Source organism: Rhea americana, unplaced genomic scaffold (assembly GCF_003343005.1).
Source record: "Rhea americana isolate MKP2758 unplaced genomic scaffold, rheAme1 scaffold_136, whole genome shotgun sequence".
Classification (NCBI taxonomy): domain Eukaryota; kingdom Metazoa; phylum Chordata; class Aves; order Rheiformes; family Rheidae; genus Rhea; species Rhea americana.
This window is the reverse complement of record NW_028185439.1, coordinates 2,405,223-2,427,661: the sequence shown is the minus strand read 5'-3', so window position 1 is coordinate 2,427,661 and position 22,439 is coordinate 2,405,223. Positions and strand designations below refer to the sequence as shown.

Below are 22,439 nucleotides of genomic sequence, written 5' to 3'. Positions count from 1 at the left end.
CCTGCAAATCTGCCCAGAGACCCCAGGAGTAGYAATAGGTGGTACTTTATTGGTAATGTCTCTTGCCTAGACACAGTCTGGTTTCCAGACCCCAYTGGTGCTAATTTATCTTTACCTTTAACTTTCACTGCCTTGTTTCTGGAGYTGCTTACTTTTCCTGATTCTGCCTTGCCCACACACTTTGTCTCGTTCTGGTGGAGAGACYGTGCACACAAAGCGCTGTGTGGCCATCCGCGTACCTGCAGTTTCACTAGCACTGTGCACCTCCTTGTATCCCGCTGCACGGGCACATTCATAACCTCTGCACCCTCAGTCTCCCAGTTCTCCTGCCAGGACAGCGTCAGCATCGGCAGTATAACAGCCTTCACAGCTTGCCCGCTGTTCCCTGTCCTCGGGGACACTTGCCAGGCTGGTGAGGGAGCTGCATGGCCTGAAACAGCTGGGAGCCCCCATCTTTCAGTGTTCTGCTTTGTCATTTCCAAACGACACTTTCCCAGCTTAGAAACCCAAATTCATATTATTGTCCCAAATTACGCAACCTTCCATTCATACTATTAGATTTCATCCCATCTAATTTATTCTTGTTCTCAAAGTGATCCAGGTCTTCCTGTATGATATTTTATCTTCCTTCGTATTGCCCACACCTAGTTTTGTATCATCACAAATTCTGCTTGCATACCATTGCTTTCTGTGCCAAAAATCATTAATGCAAATACTAAACATGATCAGCTTGGGGGGAACTTCCAGTCTCCCATTCAGTGCTACCCCTTGTTGTCTTCTCCTTTACAGAGGCTACTYGCATACAGGTATTACACCATAGCATAGCTTCTCAAGCTTAACTAATAATTTATCACATGGCACAATGCCAAATACTGAACTGAGCTCCAGACAGATCTATCAACTACACTTCCTCTGTCCCCACAATTTTTTTTAAATCAAATAAATATATCAGTTTTTGTAATCTGCCTCTGTTAAATCCACRGTGCATTTGCCTTCAGAATTTAATTACTCTTTCTTTCAAACTTTGCTCTAAGTCCTGAAGAGTATTTCTGAGGTCAGATTAAGAGGCCCGCAGTTGATAGGATTATTTTCCTTGCCTCGTTCCCATTCCCCCTCAAAAGAAAGGAGGAAGAAGTATTATGTCCAGTATAATCTAAATTTGTAGTCTAATATAATCTAAACTTGTGGAACCACATGTAACCTGATAGATTTATTAAAGATGTTTTCCTCTGGATTTGAAGTTTAATTGGCTCAACTGCTCACTTTTTTTGGAAAAGAGATCTTCCAGACTCTCACACCAAGTGCATTAGCTCAAATGGGTTTTGCCTTTCACTGCTGACCCAGTTATTTTCTGTCTCTCTGAACTTTTCACTAACTCACTCTTTCTCTCAGGTTCACCATATCACCATGATGGAGGTAGTATGTTGATTCATACAGGGTTCCCACCTAGGTTCATTAGTCCCTACCCCTTTTACTTCCTTCACCGTTCCTAGATGCCAACTGCCCTGATAATTCTCTTCTGGCTTCTATATTAACTAGATGGCAGTGGGATTGTGCAGTATTTGTTTTATTTTCCATTGCAAGATCTAATCCAGCTTGACTTTTGCCAGTTTTCACTTCATCCCTGTCCTTTCTGACCATCAAGGCAAAGTTCCCTCACTGCCTGATGCCTTCTCCCACTCCTCTGCTACTTCTAACATCACTTTGAAGCAGTTATTTAAGAAGTTATGTCTGGAGCCTTTTCCTGTCATTTCTCCCCTTGCTGAAGACGTGAATTCCAGACAGTTTTTGCACTTTCAACACAGAAAGATTCTAAGTTCCCTCTGCATTGAGTCCCTGAGCTCTCCAGTGCWGCTGTGTTTGGTAGCCAGATCTCCACGGCTATGCCTAAATTCAGAGGTCTGTGTGCACTCAGGATGAGAGTTTGTACAAGTGTCCCAGAGCTACTGAGCACCCTGCAAGCACTGCTGGGCGCTGCCACACAGTCTGAACACAGCTGTGCCCTGCAGATTCCCTCCTTTTGAAGGTAAATATGAATTACAAAATCCCTTCTGTTGCCTTTCTCTTTAATTTAACAATGAAGGCATTAACACTTGATCAAAGGCTATTTCCTAAAATGACCCTCTGCAAGGTCCTCATGTAAAATCAACTCTGAAAGGCCATTAGCTCTTCTTGTCCCCTCATGGCCTGAAGGCATTTGAGAAGAGCCACATTAGCTATCATATCAGGGAATATCTGGACTCTTCCCTTCACAGTAATATTAATTCCTAATGTATAACTGTAGCAGCACAAYTTCTGGTAGCACCTAGCATCATTACAGAGGTTTGTATTCAATGTTGAGGTCTTTTACTGTCTTCTACAGAGGTTTTGACCAATCCCTTAGTCTGTTTTTATCCATGCTACAACTTCTTATTTATCTTTCTTGCTGTTAACTAGTGCACAATGGTACTCCACAATGTTACGATATTTCTTTGCCCTACTGAACAAMACAATACCTGTGCTCTAGCCACCACTGCTATCCCATCAATTTTTTCTACATTTCTACTAGATAGACACACAGTCCTTATGCACAGAAACAGCCTGTGAGGCCGTCGTTTAACCAAGGCGCTGTCAGACAGGTGGCTTTTAAACAAAGACGAAAATGTATAAACTTCATCAGTCATCACTGCAGGCCCTCAGAAAAAGCCCTGCCCTTTCAGAGGTGCCCCTGCCCCAGCCCCTAACCTCCTCCTCCAAAGCTGACCTCCATTTCAGGCTGAACCATTCCTCGTACTCCAAGTGCAATTCATCAGCCAGGCTCAAATAGCCGTGTTTTCAGTCTATAAATCACCAGGCAAGACATCTGTCCCGCTTTCAAAGGAGTTTTGTTCTTCTTGCTGGCTACCACAAACTTGAAGGTACTTGGAGGCCTGAAGCAGCCCAGTCACCCCCTCCCAAGCAACTCGCGTTAATTTAAAATGCAAAGGGTGGCTTCACAGAGAGAGCCTGGATGATGATAAAGCCCTATTGTTTGTGTCTTTATGGGCCGAGACTCCAAACTTTATGTTTGTGGATTATTCAGAGAGGTAGCTGCTGGTGAAGAGAGACAGAGACAAAGCTGTGTGTCACTGCGTGCTGCAGGCCACCTCCCCGGCCCTTGTGACAGCCCATACACACTGAGTAAAAACTGTTACAGGATGGTGTCCTCCAGCATCCCACAAAGACCTGCAGGGGAAGTGGAGTCGATGATCAGAAAGAAGCCATCAAAGGCAGTCCCACCACCTCCCCCTCAGGTCAGGCTGCAAGTCACTGGAGTCCCCCGACACAGCCGTATCAAAGCAGCTGACACCTTTGACAACTTTGCCGCTGGCGCTTGATCTTCTTCTGCAATGAAAAGAAGGCCAATTGGCAGCGCAACCGGTGCAAACTGCGTGATGCAAATGTCACAGATGGGACCTGGATTGATAAGGGAGACTTTTAATCACATGTCTGCGTTTTTACCAGTCACAAGCGTGTGAAGCAATCTGCAGGCAGCTGCTGAGAAGATAGGCTCAGMGCAGTTCCTGTGTGGTCTCGGAGGTGAGCCTTTGCTCACATGCTTCTCCTGCAAGACATTATTGAGAGGCTGAAGCTCACCTCTGGACCAAGAGGCAGAGGAAGGCAACATTTTGGTAATCTCAGGGCAGAGCACATGGAGGAGAGATTCAGGGAGCTGGTCTTGTGTTCTGTTCTCATGATTTAACAGTCTTCTGCTCTGTTTCTTTAACTCCTCATGGATATGTTTTTACTATTTTAAACACTGTCATTTTCCCATCCTGACATAATTTCTGCCTGTTTTGCCAATAGTAATGAAGTTCTATTGTAATTCTTACAGGCAAGTTCATTCATTTTTTTATCCAAAAAAGCCTTCACTCCATTTTAAAATATTTTCCCTTTTCTCATCTCTATCTTCATATTTCCTTCCCTATAACCCTGAGGATCTGGTATTTACCCTACATTACTAGAAGACAGCGACCTGTATGAAAAATACACATCTACAGAATAGTTGAGCAAGAAGCACTACAGGACCTGAGCAAGAAATAAAAATACAACAAACTATACTAGAATTCAGCTCTGATGTACTCACCACCAAGAAAACAGAAACAAGTGAGCAGACACTTTGACAACAACTAATTCTTTTTCTGTACATCATTCATGGAAGCAGCCAAGAGTTGAAAGCTGTTGCAAAGTTGTTGGAAATGGGGAAAACACTAATTGAAAGGAGATGACACGCTTGGACATGCTGCATTTAAAGAGTTAAAACAAAGAGASAGAATCAGAGCTGAAAAATAACCAGTGAGAATTTCTACAATCGCATGTCATCTACTGGGAGTAGTCTCCCAGCAGCAGACCAAGGAACAGTGGGTTCATACAGTACAAATAACCCCTGTGAAGCGAAGGCCAGGGATGTGCATCTTCAGCCACAGAAGACCACGGAGGACAAAAGGGGAAGGTGCTGGGCAGCGGGCTGTGAGTGAGGATCAGTTCTGTACTACAAGCACCGACCTTCCAGCTCACTGCCTGAAACACTGAAAGCACTGCTCCAGTGCGCTTCCAGTGACCCTACGCGTGCTTATGAACATAAGGGTCTTATCTGCTTTCTGGGACTAGCTGTTGAATTTCCAAGAGGCGAAACAGGCTGCTTGAGTGTATACTTTTTGAGCATAGGATTGCTGTATCCTGGGTCTTATCTACAGGTCTGCCAGGACATCTCCTGGCTAAAGCAGACTGTTGTGACTTCTCTGGAGTTGGGCTGTTCTCTTTACAGAGAGAAAGCCAGCCACCCAACGAGTACACCAGGAAAATTTACTCCCATGCTCCCACGAGTGCTCACAAGCTGCAGTGCTCTTGCAGGGGAATCCATACATGTTGTGCAGCCATGCTACTGAGTGGGCCCCAGAGGAACAAACCAGTGCCTCAAGACCATATACCTCCCCCTGACTGGGAACATGGACAAAGCTGCAAGGCCTCTGCCTCCTTGCAGAGCCTTATCCACTGGGGCAGGAAACATCTGTCCAGCCCTTGGGAGTCGGAGGTGTTAGAAGATGCTGTGGAGGCAGATGCCTTCTGTGGTAGCAATAACAGCACTGCCTTAGACCTTGATGGCTTTTACCTTCTTTGGGATAGCAAAGACTAAGGAAAAGTATACACTCAAGCAGCCTGTTTTGCCTCTTGGAAATTCAACAGCAAGTCCCAGAGAGCAACAGGAAAAATCACATTCGTTTCCACAGAGAGATTTTATCACCTCAGTCTTGGCATGGGAGAGGCATCTCCGCCCAGCTGTGAGCAAGCGAATGCATTTCACTGGCTTTTTTATGTAATCAGTACAAATTCCTTAGAGATGAGTCACAGGGTTCCAAGGATGTCCAGGGAGATGTCAAGCAGGCCTCAAGTGTAAATCAGTGACACACCTTGTCAAGAGGACAGACTTTTGCCTGCAGGCCCATTCGCCCTGGATGCAGGAGACAGCGGAAGGGGGTTGATGGATGTTCCTGGAGAGGCTCCCATGAGCCATGCACATATATAGTACCTCCAGACCCAAGACGCTGCTGGTGTTTACATTCCCTTTGTAAAGACAGTGGTGGTTTCAGGGTGGAGCTGGAGTGCTTGCCTGCAGCTGCTCTCAGGCTTAAACACTAAAGATTTTGCAGTCATTTGGGTTGGAGGAGCCCACCAGTCASTGAACAGAGAGAGCCCTTTGGGACACAACTGCATTTTGTGAGACAGCCAGGCTGTGCCCAGTGCACTACCTGCTCTTTTCTCATGGTTGCAGGTGGAGCAAAGCTGTAGGCCTTTGGACCATCATGGACCACAAACGTCCACTTCTGAGACGGATGCAGTCTTCATCCCTACTAACAGTCAATCTTTACATAACACTCTCCATTTTAGAATTTTATAGAAAATTTGAAAGATAAAAGTACCCAAGCCTGAAGAAATCTGGTTCTTCAGCCCAAGCAGRGCAGAAAGTCTGGGCAGAGTGCAGAAGAGACATGGGTCATCTCCTAGCAATTCCTTATCCTATTGCTTACTTATCAGAAGAGCAGTCCCTGCTGACGGCAACAGAAAATGCCCAAAGATTTCAAATGGTGCACTGCACCAAATAATCCAGCCGGCCTCAGTACATCAGCCTCCACAGAGTCCTYCTGGGGCACTTGAATGCCCTAGGAAAAGGCTTTCACTTCAGAAATAAAGGTTTTGCCCCACTGAAGCCTAGCCAAACTGCAAATAATTCTGTCTAGGACATCTGTTAAAGTGGAACAGATCCATCCCATGGCAACTGCTTTGCTGCTGTAACATTGCTGAGCAAACCTTCTTCCTCTCCTGTGTCCTGAAACAAGTACTCCAGCCTGCAGTGGTCTACAGGCCAGGCACAGAACGAAGAAAATGCATGTGTAATTTCGGTGCACAGCTTGCTTTATTGGCTCCCTTAGGGACTGAAGCACATAAGAACCAGGAAGAACTAAGCCTGGGCACAATCTAGGAGGTCCAGAGGGAAGGAAATGTTGTAGATGCTCCTGGGTCTTTGGGCATTAGAGCAGATGGAATAGACAAAAGCCTTGGTGGAGTCTGGCTCTGGATCAACCTCATTTCATTAGTGCCAAAGGCAAATTTTGTCACAAGGTGCAAAGGTATGGTAGCTTCCGGGTTTGCAAACCACATGCAGGTCTTTCTTTGAGCAGAGTATGCTGGACACTYGTAGTCCAGGGTGGGGCAGATCTCCATCTATTAGTTCTTTAAAGGGCAACCGCAGAAGATACAACCCAACTATCATGCCCTTCCCCTTTCAACTTCACCCTCAGGTGACTAACAATTACCAGCTACCATTAATATTAAATGGGAGAGGAAGAAATGCAATCCTTTCTCCTCTCTTCACATTCCACAATACCRCAAACAATTTGTCATATTGGGAGGGGCAGAGTCAGGAGAGGCATTAATTATTGATACTTGGGAACAGATGGCTTTTCTTGTACCAGGGCAGCAAAATGTAAGRCGAGCCAGTGGGTGAGGATGTGAGCATGAGATGGGCAGAGACATATCAGATAACCAGTCTTCAAGTGGAACAGGAACCTTCCTCCTAGAACCAGCTCTGTTGGCCTGTAGTGCTCTCATCAACAGCCCTGGCTGTGGTAACAAACCCACTGACATCTGAATTAGTGAGGCTTCACCAGAACCTTTCAACACTCCCTCACCTCTGTACAGAACATCCTGGACACAATGACTGACAGCTTCCAGAGAGCAATAGCCTGCTAAGTCAGGCATCGACTGATTGCCTGGCCCCCTTAACTTTGATCCTGACACTCACAATCAGCCGTTTTGGAAAGARATGGAGATAAGATAGATCCAAAATCAGAAAGACCACTTCTTTCGCAGGCTAACAGTRTCAAACTCAGATAAGATAAAAACCTTCTGTTATCTCCAGGAGACTCTACTGGCTGCCTTTCACATGTTCATCCCCACAAAGTAGGAATCCACTACGCTCTGCTATGCAAGGTTTATCCCTGAGACCTCATAYAGTTTCCAAGGATGCCTCCTGCCTGCCTTCCTCTGGCTTCTGCAGCTCACTTTGGTGGTGACCTTAGGAACGAAGGATCCAAGTAGTTTGGACTGGTGACTTCAAAGATATGCCCACTAGCTGGCTCTCAGGAGCAAAAAGATGGGGTTCCAGGCCCTGAAAAAAGTAGCACTAGGGTGCATTCAGATCTGACAGGGCTCAGAATATGGTTCAAAACCACACTGGCAGGAATTGAGAACAAAGTAGAGAGAGGTGGGAGAGAAGGGGACAGAGGAATCAGAAGGCAGTTCATGGTAGACTTTATCCTCTTCACTGCAGACCTCTTGCAGTGGTGTCTCCTGACTTTTTTTCTCTAAATTACTGTTTGGAAAAGTTTCTTGTAAAAGTTTTTTCTATCTGCTGCTGATGTTTATCTTTTTTTTTTTTCCCTTTTTTTTTTTTTTGAAACAGGAAGATGATTAGGTCTAAGACTAACACTAAGAGGGCCACTGCCTATCCATTCCCTTTAGCATGCTCCAGGCTGTGGCTGTTATTTGCATCCATGGCTATGAGGTGAGACTTTCTAGCATTTTAATTCCTGCCCTGCAGCAGGGGACCAGAAACTCCAGCACCCAGCTCCTTTTGCCTTCTTCTTCCACTGGCCTTTGCAAGGGTCTAGAGCAMGAAGACTTCATTCTTGTCAGCTCAGAAGCTTCTATGTGGATATCCCTGACCTTGGAGAMACCTTCTAGGTTGCAAAACAGAAGAGTGCAGGTCTAGCACATGGTAAATCCTGTGAATGTTCCCATAACCAAGGCAGACTGTGGGACTGAYGTCCTTAAGAGACAGGAAAAGCAAATGCGCAAGAGTGATTCTATACCAAAGGCAGTCAGTTCAGCAGAGGGTCGACTCACAGACAGAAGCCTTTCCTGAAAACAGCCCTTCCACCCAGTGTTGGAGACACACATCTGCATCAGTTTTCGCCCTAATGCAGCTGTCTTTCCTGGAYGACTAAGGAATCAGCTGTACCAACTCAGACATGGGCCTGTGTAGACCAGGGTCCCAATTCAGGGTGGTGGTCATAAGCAGATACCCAGGGAAGAGTCAGAGCAGGGCAAGCCAATGTGATACCTCCTCTACTACTGCAGCTCAATACTCCTCACCTATTTTCTGTTTAGGGATTTCATTAACCGTATATGGTCTCCGCACACATTAACTCAACACAGTTCTCCTTTATRGACTTACTCAGTCTCTCCTTAAATCCTGTAAATGGGTACATACTTTCTCAGCACCGAGAGATTAAATCTGTGATTATTCCACTGAGCAAGGCAGACTCTCTGGCTGCCTTAACAGACCCAGAAGGTACCTTCAGGATCACACTGTCCAGTCCCCTGAAGTCTCTGGGGACCTCCTCACACAGGCTCTTCCCAAACTCTGTTTGGTTTCTTGGCTACTGCTGAGAGGCTGTTTCAGAGCCTCATTGCTCTGATAATTACAAAAGCTCTTTAAATTTCTTGAACTGACTAATGACTTATTTCTAATTCCTTTCAGTTGGCTTAAGGTCATGCAGTCTGCAGACTGTCAGAGTCCTGAGACATGTACAATCTTGTGATTTGGAAAAGCCCAACTTTGCAACTTCCCTCCTGGCCTGGATCAATGAGAAAGCGCTTGAGGTGAACAACTAGTAAGTGCCAGGAGAGGGCTACAAGCACTGCCTACGTCAGAACATCCCCYTTTTTTCACTGCACCTCTTTTCACGGCATGGAGTAAGACAGAAAAGTTTCCCCTATCTAGGAGCCAGTGTAGGGGTGAAGCACTTCTAYGAAGACTTGGACCACATCTTTGACTAGGTTCTACCAAAAAAACAGGAAAACTTCCCACTACAGAAGTATCTGAGACTAGTGTCAAAATTTGGCACAAGGAAAGGACTCATCAGAAAGGACATGTTTACACTGCTACATTACACGGTACAAGAGCTTTGGTTCCTCTAAAAATGCTGTGCATTTCACTATAATGGTACTAGCAAATGTATCTAAGGTAAATCTAGCTTTTGAGAGCAGTCCMTGCAGAGCTTTAAGGATATGTTTACACCAGTTAACTGCTGCTTCATAGTCAGCTGAGAGCTAACATGCATAGGCTAATCTCACCTCCCCCACATTTCACAGGGGCTGAGTAGCGGATCATCTAGCAAAAGAMGTGTGTGAATTATAGTAGTAAAAAGACGGAACAGGTCACATCTTTTCAATCCTAGGGCAGAACTGTTTCCTTTCACTCTTCTCCAGTTAACATTTATGTAAAAGTTTYCCCCACTGCTCTGAGAAGAAGCAATCACATTATGCCTGGGTGGAGCTACATTTTGACCCATACAGGAAAGCTGTAAGTTGTTGTCACTGTCCCCATCAGGCTCTGGAGTCAGCAAGGTGGGCAGACATGTGAGATGATGTGCTCAGCAGGAGCTCCTTACCTCTTTGATTGCTGACATCTTGATGTTCTCATAGTAGTGCAGTGGTGCATTTGGTGAATTCATGTCATAGCCAAACCCAGCTACTGCCACCTCATCACAGTTGTGGAGTGCCATGGTTATTGCTACACTTCCCAAGGTGGGGATGTTCTGAGAGGAAAGAAAGCAAGAATGTAAGTCATTAGCAGGTAGTCATTTCTATAACCAACCAAAATTTGTATTGTCTCTGCTCACASGCACCACCACTTCTAAGGAGATCTGGAAATCATCTAGTCCAACCCACCTGCTCAAGCAGGGTCACCTAGACCACATTGCACAGGATCATGTCCACRTCTCCAGAGAAGGAGACTCCACAACCTCTCTGGGCAATCTGTTCCAGGGCTCTGTTACTYTCACAGTAAAGAAGTTTTTCCTCATATTCAGAYGGGAAATAGAGCAGCAGATGAGCTACAATACGAATCACATTAGTTTCTGAAAATAAAAAGGCTGTAAATACTAGATTACAAACCTGCACATATTACTGACTTCCAGCTAGGCTAAGGAGGAGTATCTACCCCAAGTGGGCCACCACACAGAAGCAGAAGCGAGAAATAATACATAGAATCTCTATTTTAGTGACTGCAAAAGCAGTTTAACCAGGTCCTTAAGTAGTTCCAGGGGAACGAGAGGAGACGGGACAGACCCAATCAACAGTGTGGACTGAGATCCCTTGCTTGCTTGGGGGTATCCCCTTAGGCAAAGGGTACTGTGGTCTGTGACATACTCCCTCCTAGCCGCAGGATACTGGGAAAACAAACAGCAGAGGGAAACCAGACAAAGACTGGTACTAGCAGTGAGTATGGACAGCTGGACTATCCTCTCTTCTTTGCTGACCTGCCACTTGCCCCRAAGACCAGCTTCACCCCTTCCCATCTCATCTGGCTTCCACCAAGGCCCTGTGGCAGTGGTGCTGTAGAGCTGTAACTCCCCTGGTGTGTTCAGATGAACACAACTGCTCCAGTGGATGAGTGCTTTCAACATAGAATCTTTGTTCATAGACACTTCTAACTCCCTATTAACCAGATGAATCCACAGGGGCTAGGGAGAGGCTAAGAAATCCACCCACTTGTCTTGTCTTCATTGCTGGAGCACCCAGGACCGCTATATCAAAAGTATCACGGATTCAGAGGAGGYGCTCAGACAGTCATCAAGAGCGACAGCCTCTTGGCTAAGACGTAGAAACCATCTTGCATGTAAAATGGGTTACCCTGAACTGGGGAGTAATGCTATGCCATTTCATCGGATGTTTATAACAGATTCGGAGTGCATGTTTTGAGTTTCTGCCTCTTACTCGAAGGAACAAACTTGAGGCAGTACGCTAACTTGCTCCTTCCCAACTGTATGACCATKCCCCCAAACCAACATTTTCCAAGCAAAGAACTCCACTGTATCCTAGCCGAGATGARTGGAGCTGGAAGCACAACTCATTTGCTATGAAGAACTGCATGTGCACTGTACTGCACCAAAATTATACTGAACTGGAGAAAAAAGTGCAAAAAMTGCAAAAACTGCTATGTCTAAATGAATGAAACACTAAATTCAAGCATTTGCAGTACAATTGCAACAGTGCATATCTGAAATGAGAAGACCTTGTACCTCCTTCTGCACCATTCCAGATGGTAGGAAAAAGAAAACAGAGTCATTTTGTTCTGGCYGCTCATTTTTCCATAGACAATGACCACTTCTTCCTCAAACAATATTGTTTTTATTCTGGTTACTTTAGTTAATTCCCTGRTAGCCATAAAATCTCAAGAGTGGATTAAAAAAATTTAGGTAAAATTTTACTAGGCCAGGATAAGAAAATTCCACAGAATTTCAAAATAGATGAGAACATCCTGGCCTCCCAGGCACAGCAATTCAAATTCAGATATTCTCAGCTTTATGTTTTACATAGGAAGAGACATTCTGATGTCACTGGAATTGCAGCAGTTGATGCATGGACTTGCCACAAAATCCTTTCCCGTAGCTGAGCTGTAGTTACAGTGTCCAAAACACAACGAGTAAATGGTTGCGTTTGTGAGAACGCGTCCTTGTTCGAGAACATGACAGCGTTACGCCACCCACACTTACCCTGGGCCCATTCCCACGGTACAGTTCAAGGGAGATGCAGGGTCTTTGCCTGGAGGGAATTTTACGGGCCAAGTTAGCATTTAGAGCTAACTTTCTAATGTGAGTTTTACAAACCACAGAGAATTAATCATACTACCCAACCTTACGGGAGAACTGCCAAACTACCACAACTTTCTTTCAAATATATTATTTCTGTTCAGACAGTAATGTTATAGAAATCAAAAGTGAACTTTCTTTTGGACACCAAATATCTACCTGATTGGAACTTTTTAAACACATTTTACATATAAAATATCCAGTGGCTTTGGGGGCAAAGTGGAAGATAGTTTTCTGTCCTACCACTGTTCTTCAGTCATTTCTAACATCCCAGTATCTYCATAGTGCCTGCTCTTCTCCCTCACTTAAAACCCCAAGGACTTTCTGACTCTAGGACTGTAATAAATATATCTGGCTTAGGCCCTATACTATCTGAAATTCACATGGTGTCGTTGGCAAAGCAATTTTGTGTTGCCCTAAAATCACACGAAAAGACTGATGATGGCAGCTTTTAATTAAGCTATGCCTCCTCTGTTACCCCTCTCCAGTACCATGGTAGCTACAGCCTAGCTCTGCATGCACCTCCTTGAAGAGCGAGATTTGCAACCGCTCATGCATYCACTGCTGAGATGTAGCTTCGTGTCCTGCTGCTGCAGTCAGAGCTCCGTATGCTACAGATGATCATCCAGAAAATACTGCASAATCATCATCCGTGCCATAGGCTGAGGTCCATAACTGTTAGGGCAGCACACGGGTGCTCACAGAGCCCGGCCTAAGCAAATAGCTTGGATAACAACACCCCTTAAGAGAATATGAGTGTAAACTGTGTGTGCATGCATGCATGCATGGATCAAAATACCCCAGAAGAGACATCTGTCACAAACTGAGCACATTAAAGAAAGCAACCATCACACAGGTTAAAGAGTAACTGGGGAATTACAAAAAGCCTTTTGGAAAAAAATGAGTCCATCTGAAAAGAAATATAAAAGCAGCATGAAAATTCACATGAGGGAGAAAGAGACGTTAGAGTGGAAACAGCAGCAGTCAAAACCTGATTCGACACTGGCATATAACCCCACCTCCGGGTGGGCCAGACAGAGCATCCTTCCTGCCAGATACTGGGAGCAGCTGGCATCCAGCTGGAGGGCTGGCAGTACAGGTTGCACTGTGTACTCACAACTTGGCGCAGATRTATGAACTTGTATAGGGTTTTCTCACCTGCATGTACATTCGCAGATTGCAGGGAACAGTATAGGTACACATAAAGCTAGAGCACCCACATCTGCTGCAGGAGGAGTGTGTGAGGGAGCCCGCATGCCCAGGAGAGGGGGTGAATACTTGTACCTGCAGTTTTGTGGGGGAGATGTGCGTGGGATGTGTGTTTTGATCTCTATGTAAGATCAAAACTTTGGGCTTCGCTTAGTTGTAGGTGTTTATTTACATTCCATTAAGTGTTTACTTCTGTGGTTTATCTGATGCATTACTGATATGGATCCCAAATATACAGTTTTGATCCTGAATGYACAGCTCACTGATGGCCAGTTAATTACACATCATTAATAAGACAATAGGCAGCTTTGATCCTGGTTTGGTTCATACAATTTAAACCGTTTCCTTTCTGTGACAGCCTCCTGGGTTTCTGCTGCTCCTTCGCTCTGTTGAAAACGAAGCACTGCCTTATGTCCGGGTGGCACAATAAAGTTAAGGCCCTACGAGACCTAGGGACACAGCCCAGGCTGTGCTGCAGAAAAGCTGACTGAGCAGCCTTCTCCAGTTCCAGGAGAAAGGGCTCTTTTCTCARCAGAGGCAAATGACAGGGGACACATGTCAGAGAGAGGGAACAGTTACAGCTATTCTCTGGCCGCATCTGTACAGCTACACAAAGAGCTTCCACACTCCAACTGCCCACAGGAATATATGTTAACTCATTGCTAATCTCTGATCTGGACCTAATGAACCAGCTAAAACCTTAGGGGCAGGTTAGGGGACAGGTGACTCTARGAAAAGTCAGGGATCATGGACAACGCTGTGCCAAACCTGGCTTGCTTGGCCCTGCACAGTGCGTCACTGCTATCTCAGCACACACACCCTCGTGCCGTGCCCCAAAGACATACCAAAGCAACCACCACACCTTTTGCATTGCACTATAAAAATAAAGCGCTCTCAAGCTACAGAGCAGCCCTCTTGTTATTCTGACCCACTGCTAAGGAAAAAAACAAAATCCCAGCGTTGCCCCTCAGGAACTATCTGGGGCCAGTGCAGCTTAAATCTCATCTTCCTCTTCATGGCACTCTACATGCCTACACGCTTCTGTGCTACCAAGCAGTGCTGCTTTCAATCAGATGGTTTGGCAGTAATCAGGAGGCGTGCCTGAAAATTCATTAATGCTTAAACATTTGACCTACATGTCTTTGCTGTATGAAGCTGTACCATGCTCCTGTGTGTGAGCACAGCCCAAAGCACCTGGTGGCCCACAACTCATAAGGTTTGGGCTAGGCCTCCACTTTCAGTGGAGCAATGACAGTCCAGCCTCTGCCGGTGCTGTCTCTCTGCTTCTGAGCTGGCCCCTGGGTAGGGGAGCCAGGACTCATCCTCCCCAGCTGTGCTATTACTCTCTAAATTGCCTAAGGCCTCACTAAGATTTGTCATCTCTCCACTGGGGACAAGGCAAGAAAACAGCTCTAGTGACAACTACATTTTACAAACCATGCTGGAATGGAGAGGGAATGTACTATACTGAGGAGTTGTGTGCTCATGAATAGGGCAGACAACAGGCACAAGGAGGGCACAGCCATCTCCCAGCAGAGAASAGCTTTCTCAGCTGCCACATGCAGCCAGGTGTGGGCAAGGAACTTCCCTGCTAGACTGCATGGAGAAAGATGGGAAGCAAGAGTTTGGATTTTTGTTTTTCTTAAGTGCTCTCTCCAATGAGACCAGCAGTGCTGAAGGCAAAGCTGCTATGATATTCATCAGGGCTACAGAATACAGCTGTGCCAGAGGGGAATAAGCAGCCCTCCCAGCTTCATGGTTGCAAGACCACCAAGCCTAGTAGTCTAAAATAGCTAGTCAGAGCAGCATTTGTCATCACTGAGAAGTACCTGGGCCCCCATCACATACTCAGATATTGCTTTCCACGAATCTTCCTCTATGCTCCACCAGCGCTGGCATGGTGAGGAATGGCAGCCTTCGTGGCTGATGCTAAGGCAGGAACCTCCTGGGCCACTGCCCAGGTGCAGGCCACAGCTTCATGCGCACTAGTGACAGGGGCTGCTTGGGCTGCCTGGCCAGGCAGGATCATTGCTCCAGACACAGCCATGTTTTTGGTGAGTTTCTGACTTGAAATGATGCCCACTGATCTGTAAGAGTAGGGAATGGCAAGATCTCGAAAGGCACTGGCAATCCTTCCCCCCTGCCAGTTCCCTACAAAAGCCCTGAACCTGGCTTTGCAAGTTCTGTACCTGCTGCTGCTTCTTACAGGTGCCTGCCCCAGCCTGGTGCCAYAGTGGTACCAGGACCAACATCTCTCTAGCTCTGGTGAACAACCAGTAAGAATAGGAGCAGAGAACACCTCCCAGTATAAYGTGAGCAGCCTAAATTGGCAGCCCACATCTCCGTACCAAGCCTGCATGCGTAAGTCCAAACACCTGAAAACACAGCTCTTCTTTTCTAATGTAATGCTCCCCAAGGACCAAACCTCTGCCTGGTTCCATCTGAGAGAATGCAGTGGACCTAGATGGGCCACAGCCAGCATCAAAAGGCTATCCGACAAACAGAAACAGGAAACACAGCAGTGGGAAGCAACCTGTTGCTGCAGCAAGTGCTGGACAAAGGCTGCCTGTGCATGCAGTGCCCTGCTCCTTCCGCAAACTTGCAAGCATGATGCTCCCCATGGGTGAGGTGAGCACATTCACGGTGAGCCCTGAGTGAGAATGGAAAAAAGAGAAGAGATGCAAAAATCTCCGGACATGTACTGAGGCAGGAATCACTGCAAGTACCTCACAGTGCAAACCAGCCAGTCTGTGCCACTGTAGAAGTGCCTTTAGCAGTATAGGCAGACATAGGACAGGTTCTCTTAACTCCTCCTACGCTGTTCCCCACTGCAAGAGGRAAGGCGACAGGCGTCCCCTCAATGGATTAAGGTTTCAACTTCCAGTACTCCCTCTGAAGATGCTTTATGATTGCCTTCTACTTGTAGAAAAACAGATGACAGCAAAACAAACGCTGTCCCTCCTTTGGACTTAGAGGCTGGTCATCACCTTATGGGCCTGCTCTGGAGATCCAGTGCTGGCAACAGAGCCAGGAAGACCATAACTGCATTTCACTTGTTGCATGTGAAAATCTCTTGCTGTTTTTCATTCCATGCCCAGGTCATTCCTGTGTCATTGCCTTCTGGACTGGAAGGAAATGACTGCTGTAAATCTGTTTTTAGAAATATTTGACTCCCTTCATATGTTAAATGAATTCCAGTTATTTACGGGACTTTACTTAGCTCAGAGTAAGATATATTGAATTGTTCAGACTATTCCAGTTGTTACCTTTTCAAATAAAAGGGTAAATCTTGCAAAAGAGTAACTTCCTGAAAAAGTCATGAAACTGGATATTCAAATTGTTTGACCTACTACATTARTTTAGCTGCATTCATTTATCTGACGGAAAACATGAACGATTATACGCACCAGAAAAATTGCCACCTTAGTTTTGTTTATCAGTTGCAGACCCAATCATATTACAGTGATAAAGCTTTCAAAACAAAAGTATTTCAAAAATACAGAATAGAACTTTAATGGGCATCAAACGCTATGCAGAACAATCACCATATATTTTTTTTTTTTTTGGTAACTTAGGTTTGCACTAGTAGAACCCTAAACCTGCTCTTTGCTCCTTTAGCTGGCAAGTTTGGAAAAACGGCATTGAAAGGAGTTCAGCATCACTTATTGTGTGCAGATAAGCTCCTGATATTCTGCAGAGTGGTCCTCATCACAGGACATTACAAACGGAAGCGCTGCTCCCACAGCTATCTCCATCCATGCACAGACTCAGCTGCAATATTGGGCTTCAAATGACAAAGTAGAGCATCTCCAACACCTTTCCTTCACCTCCCCTTGCTGTAAGGAGGAGAGAGCTTCCAGAACCAGCACAGTCTACAGTGGAGCAAAGGGGTGTGTTGCTGGAGATGTGACCCAGCAGGYTTTGGTTTTGCTGTTTAAGGGCTGAGCTCCCACAAGACCTAGTCCAAGTCAAATATCTCTGACCACATCTAACCTGGTGCACATGTTCAGCTCCACTGTTTGCCACAGAACAGATCCACGTGCAATACAGACAGCATTTCTGTATGCTATCTTTTAACAGAGGGCAAGCAAGGGCATGACTTTACTACGTTAGCTGCTCTGTGGTAATGCATGCTAAGTAGGAGTTCACGGTCTCCTCTCTCACTGAGAAGTGAACTCCCTTGAGTAACCTTACATTTATTGCACACAGGTGGTTGGGCATTTATTGAGAAGTTGCTGGTTTTGCATCTCCCTGTCTTGTTGCCCTGTAAAGCCTTGTCTGAGAGTCCATTTCCCCAGCAGCCCATAGGCTGACCATACAGCACAGTGCTAACGGATTTAACAGCCCAGCCCATGAAGCAGATCTGCTGTCTTGCAAACTTGAAGATTGCAGTTCGACTAAGTCTGTACATTGCAGTGGCCCTTCGCCTGTCCCTCCACCTGCATTAAAGGGTGCCACCAGCGTGCAAAGAAAGGAGGCATGCAACTAGAAGGATGGGGCAGCATATTGCCYTCTTCCTGCCATCCTCACCTCCCTTCTGCTTTGTCATACAGATCCTAGAGGTCCCAAAGTATAGCCCTTACCCAGTAAGGATTCAGCAAGAGCAAAGCTTGCTAGTAATGACAGAAAGGGTCACTGTGACCAACCAGAGGAACTGCAAAGTTGCCTAACCTGCAAAGGGTCATCACTGGCATCTCCAGAAAGGCTTTCTGCCCACAGGCAGAACTACTTAAGAGCAAAGAGAAGCCCTGGGGTATGAAGTGCTAAGTCTGCAGCACCAAAGGTTAATCCTTGAGTATGGGCAGCTGTCAGCACTCTGCAGAGGTGCTAATCCACGGCAGGGTGCCCAACACAGCCTGATAACATTTCTGTATGTGGCTCCTCCTTCACCAAGTTTGTGCTAAGGCTGGGTGAAGTCTGGAGGGGGATGCTTTATCTCCCTAATAAGAGGTCTGTAGGTTTAGTCGTTTCCAGAACAGGAACAAAGCAAAGGTTTACAATTCTGGGCAGCAGAGTAATTTCAGAAGTGACATCATAAGTAGTTCTACGGATGCACTGGACCAGTAGAGAGTGAGCCACAAACACCGGTCTGTACTGGGGCCCTTAGAGCCCAGAGAATTTACATGCATCATCTGAAACATCCTGCTGACTACCTCACTCTGCTGGACTATCGGCTGCAGTATCACTGCTACTTGGTTTCAGGACCAACAGATTTATACACAGAGCTACCACCAAACATCAACCACACACATACATCATTGTCTAGTGAGGCAGCCAAGCCTGTGCCCGCTCCCTGAGAGAATTCTTTAATCAAAGACAGGATCTTTTATAGCTCATTTCTCTGGTGCTAAACCAGCTTCAGGCACTGACATTTCTTTAATGTTCCCCAGACATTGCTAGCTTGAACTAAAGCTTTTCTTTATTATCAGCCTGTCCCCACAGAACAGTAGTGCTCTCTCTTTCACACTTCAGTAAATGGACTGAGATAGCTCCCAAAAAACTTTACTGGTCTCAGAGAGAAGTCACTGCTCATTGCGGGTGTTCAGTTTTGTTCCTTGCTCAGACAAGTACATGCTCCACTCAAGCCCCTGGTGCTCTAAAGCAACTTTTGGCTACCAATGCCACATGTGTAATCTAAATGTATATCTGTGTTGTACCCCATTCGCTATCCTCTAGAACCATCTGGCCCCAATTATATTATCAAAGCAGAGGATGTTACTACATTCACCCTTTATTGAAATCTTGGAGAAACGCTTTGAGATCAGCCCTGAACTGCTTTACTAGCTCTCCTCAATGTGGCTGAAAAAGCCCTCAAATTACAAAGTTAATTGGCAGCACATTGTTACCATATGTGGTGTGCAAAAGGAGCCCTCAAGTTTATTTAGGCATCAGAACCAAAGAGCAGTGGAATATTACTGCCCTTTACGAGGATTTCATGTTGGCCTTGATTATTAAGGCATCCCCATCCTTGATCTTCTTGTGTGCAGCCTGCTCAATATACCACAGTGCACTTCAGCGTGGGGCAGCAGCCTGCCTCCATCCATCCAGGCTCCCCAGCAGAAACTCTGGGCACATACCATTCAATGTGCCTTTACTCAACAGTGCTCAGCATTTGCCTTTTCCCTGTTCATATGCCTCCTTCTCAAGCAAGGTTTACCAAGCTGTCTCACATCTCTGAAGCCTGTTTCTGAACTAAACCAGCTATGCTGTGTAGCTGCTGGGTCACACACAGTCTCTTGTGCAGTAATATTCCTTGCTCTAGCTGCCTCGCAGGGCCAACTGGTCTTGCCCGATCTCTCAGATCTTTAAACAGAAATGGATTCTTGATTTAAACTGCTCTGATTTCTACTCTTTCCACCTAAACTTTCAGTGAAAAAAAGTATATAGCAAATCTGTATCACCAGAATCTAATTCACACTGTTCTCCCCTCTTCGCAGCAGCAGCTTCAATTGAAACATTTGCACTGATGCAGAGTTCACTAGAGTATAAAGTCCCAGCATCTCCATGACAGCAGTCTTTTTCCCTGATTTTAGACTCAGACAGAATCACTATATTAGATTGCTCTTGCACAGACAACATGGGTTATACTAACATCCCAGCTGCAGCTATGCCTACAAAGCTCTTGCTGCCCTGTTTAAAGGAATAAACTAAAATTTACACAACCTGATAGGGGTCACAGGCAAAGATTGATTTTCTTAGAGCTCCATAAACTACTTTTAAAATGTCTGAATAGACTTTCAAGAAGTGAACCATTAGGTTTCAATTAAGATGCCTTCATTTCCCAATCTGATGTGTGTTAAGCAACCTATCAAAACCTCAGACTTCAGTTCACAGCATTTTCATTTCTGGGTTCTCTCTTCTCCTCTCAGCTTAACTAATATCTTGTGTATTAAAATAATGTGTTTAAAAATAAAAACAAATCCAGAGAAAATAAAGGCAAAGATTCATGATTTCTGTCCTTCATTGGGGTAGCAGTCTTGATTTTCTGGAAGACAAGTCAAGCCCGCACCCTTCTACAGGTAAGTTTTGGAGAATGAAGAGAGGTGAAATAAGTAATCTCTTAGCTGAAGGGAATATTTGGGATATTTTCAGTGCTCCAATTGAAAATCCATTGTTTCCAGAACTACAGGAGAGCTTCTGTGTATACATGTGCCTTGTACATGTGTGTGTATACACTGTCAGGAGCTCATATTTCACAAAAGAACCTTTTTCTGTAGCTGAATCTGTTTGCAGATCTTACACATGGCATGTTAGGAAGATGTGAATTTCTTACCTCCAGGAACCTTCTGAAGAACTGTATAATTAGAGCATGGAAAATGAGAGAATACTCTATCTCTTCCAGATCCATACTGCAACATGGCAATCTCCTATGCTGATAAAAATGGAGGGACTATGTCCAGAATACAATAAGCAGACCTTGCCCAGGCAAAATGCTTCTCTCCGAGTTTGTCAGCTATGGTAATGCGCCCATAAATGCCATACGTRGTCTCTATCAACAGCTATACCGCATGTGCACATGGATAATGTACCCACTTAAGTAATACTTTTTCTAATAACTGATACATGAGATACAGCAAATGTAAAAAGGTTCTGGGGACAGTGTTGCAGTGAGAGATATCCAGGAAACCGGAGTCACCACTTTCTCCACACTAACACTCTGAAAGACTGCACTGGGGGTGAGATACCGGATGACCAAGGAGCTCTTTTGTTAGTAACTAGGACCTAAAAATATACTTCATGCTCTTTTCTCTTATAAAGTTTTATTTCTAAATCTTATCACTGTAAGATCAGAATTTCTTACTGTAGGCCTCATTAGTCCTTTATCTGCTTTTACTGTAAAATCTGGGATATAGGATGAAGCATTGTAGCATCAATGATTTTAGGCTGGCATTAGCGTCCATGAAAACAGCAAATTGTAAAACAGTGATGTGACCTTCAGAGAGACTGGCACTTCCATATGTGCTGAGGGTGCAGACAGCTGGGTTCCTTATCCTCTGCTAGTCTGCAGGGGAGCAGTGTGGGTCCCTCTAGCTCTTAGGAAGGGGTTTTCTCCATGCACACAGACAACTGCCCTTCTGGCAGGCTGCAAGAGACAGAAAATCACCCAGCAGTTCCAGGTAACCTCTGAGACTTTACCTGTGCTAACTATTCTGGCCTTGTTGATGCTAAGCAAGAACGTCAGCTAGAAACAGACAGTCCTGCTGTACATCACTGCCCTAGACCTCTACGCAATGAGGACAAACAGCCTTGAGGTCTGTCTAAGAGCCTGGTCACCTGAGCAAACAAAGCCCTCCCGATGTCTAGGTTACTCTACACTATAAAGGCTGAGGAAGCAAAACAGGTTTGTTAGTCTGTTCCAACAAAACTTAGTCCTGGCCTTCGGGAGAAGCTTGACTGGCAGGTGGGTCCTACACACTATTGCTCCGTGTTAACCATCACAGTTGCTGCCCTACTACTCCTCTTCCCCTCCTAGCTCTCTCACGCAAGTCTGCTCAGGCAGGAACTGGCGTCCAGCTGGTGCTGGAAGCCACAGAGCTCCAGAACCACATGAGGGGTTCTGTAACAGCCATTTCCAGGTCCCAAAAAAGAAGGGAGGCTATGTCTTTCCATGGCTTTAATGCGCCTGAATGCTGCCCTCATGATGGAGCCAGACTCCCTCCTCTTCAACAGCCAACAGTAGATGCCAGAAGAAAGAGTAAGAACAGAGTAAGGCTACTATGCTACTTTCTTTTTTGTCCTTTGCCTTGATATTGCTTGCTCCTCTTTATACCTACCCCTCTGCCCATCAGGCCGTTGTTGAAAGGCAGTCCAATGAAGCTGAAAGCTGCCTCTTGGATGAAATAGGGATTCAGGATACGTATCTCATGAGGTTCCCTTGGGACACGGGTTGCAACTGACTTCCAAAAGCCATCAGAGGCACTCTGGTAACAAAAAGCAGGGGGGAAAAAAAGGAAAGATAAAACAATAAGCACAATTACATACAAAGGATAGCAGATTGTTATTATTCTTAAAAAAAAAAGCACTATGGCAGCAGTACCTGCCGTCACCTGTCGT

At 45.4% G+C, this 22,439-nt stretch overlaps 1 protein-coding gene across 7 annotated transcripts in view; it reads right to left on the bottom strand.

Annotated features, from left to right (window-relative positions):
* ST3GAL3 (ST3 beta-galactoside alpha-2,3-sialyltransferase 3) overlaps positions 1-22,439 on the bottom strand; it is a 188,298-nt gene that overhangs the window by 9,519 nt on the left and 156,340 nt on the right. For 5 of the 7 annotated variants that reach the window (XM_085298215.1, XM_085298216.1, XM_085298214.1 and 2 more), the window contains 2 exons: positions 22,160-22,306; positions 9,975-10,121 (listed from right to left, as the gene is read on the bottom strand). In XM_085298215.1, coding sequence (XP_085154341.1) covers positions 9,975-10,121; positions 22,160-22,306 — 294 coding nt within the window. Of the gene's footprint in view, positions 1-9,974; positions 10,122-21,319; positions 21,469-22,159; positions 22,307-22,439 lie in introns of those variants that run through there. The other 2 variants (XM_085298218.1, XM_085298219.1) reach the window with 2 other exon arrangements.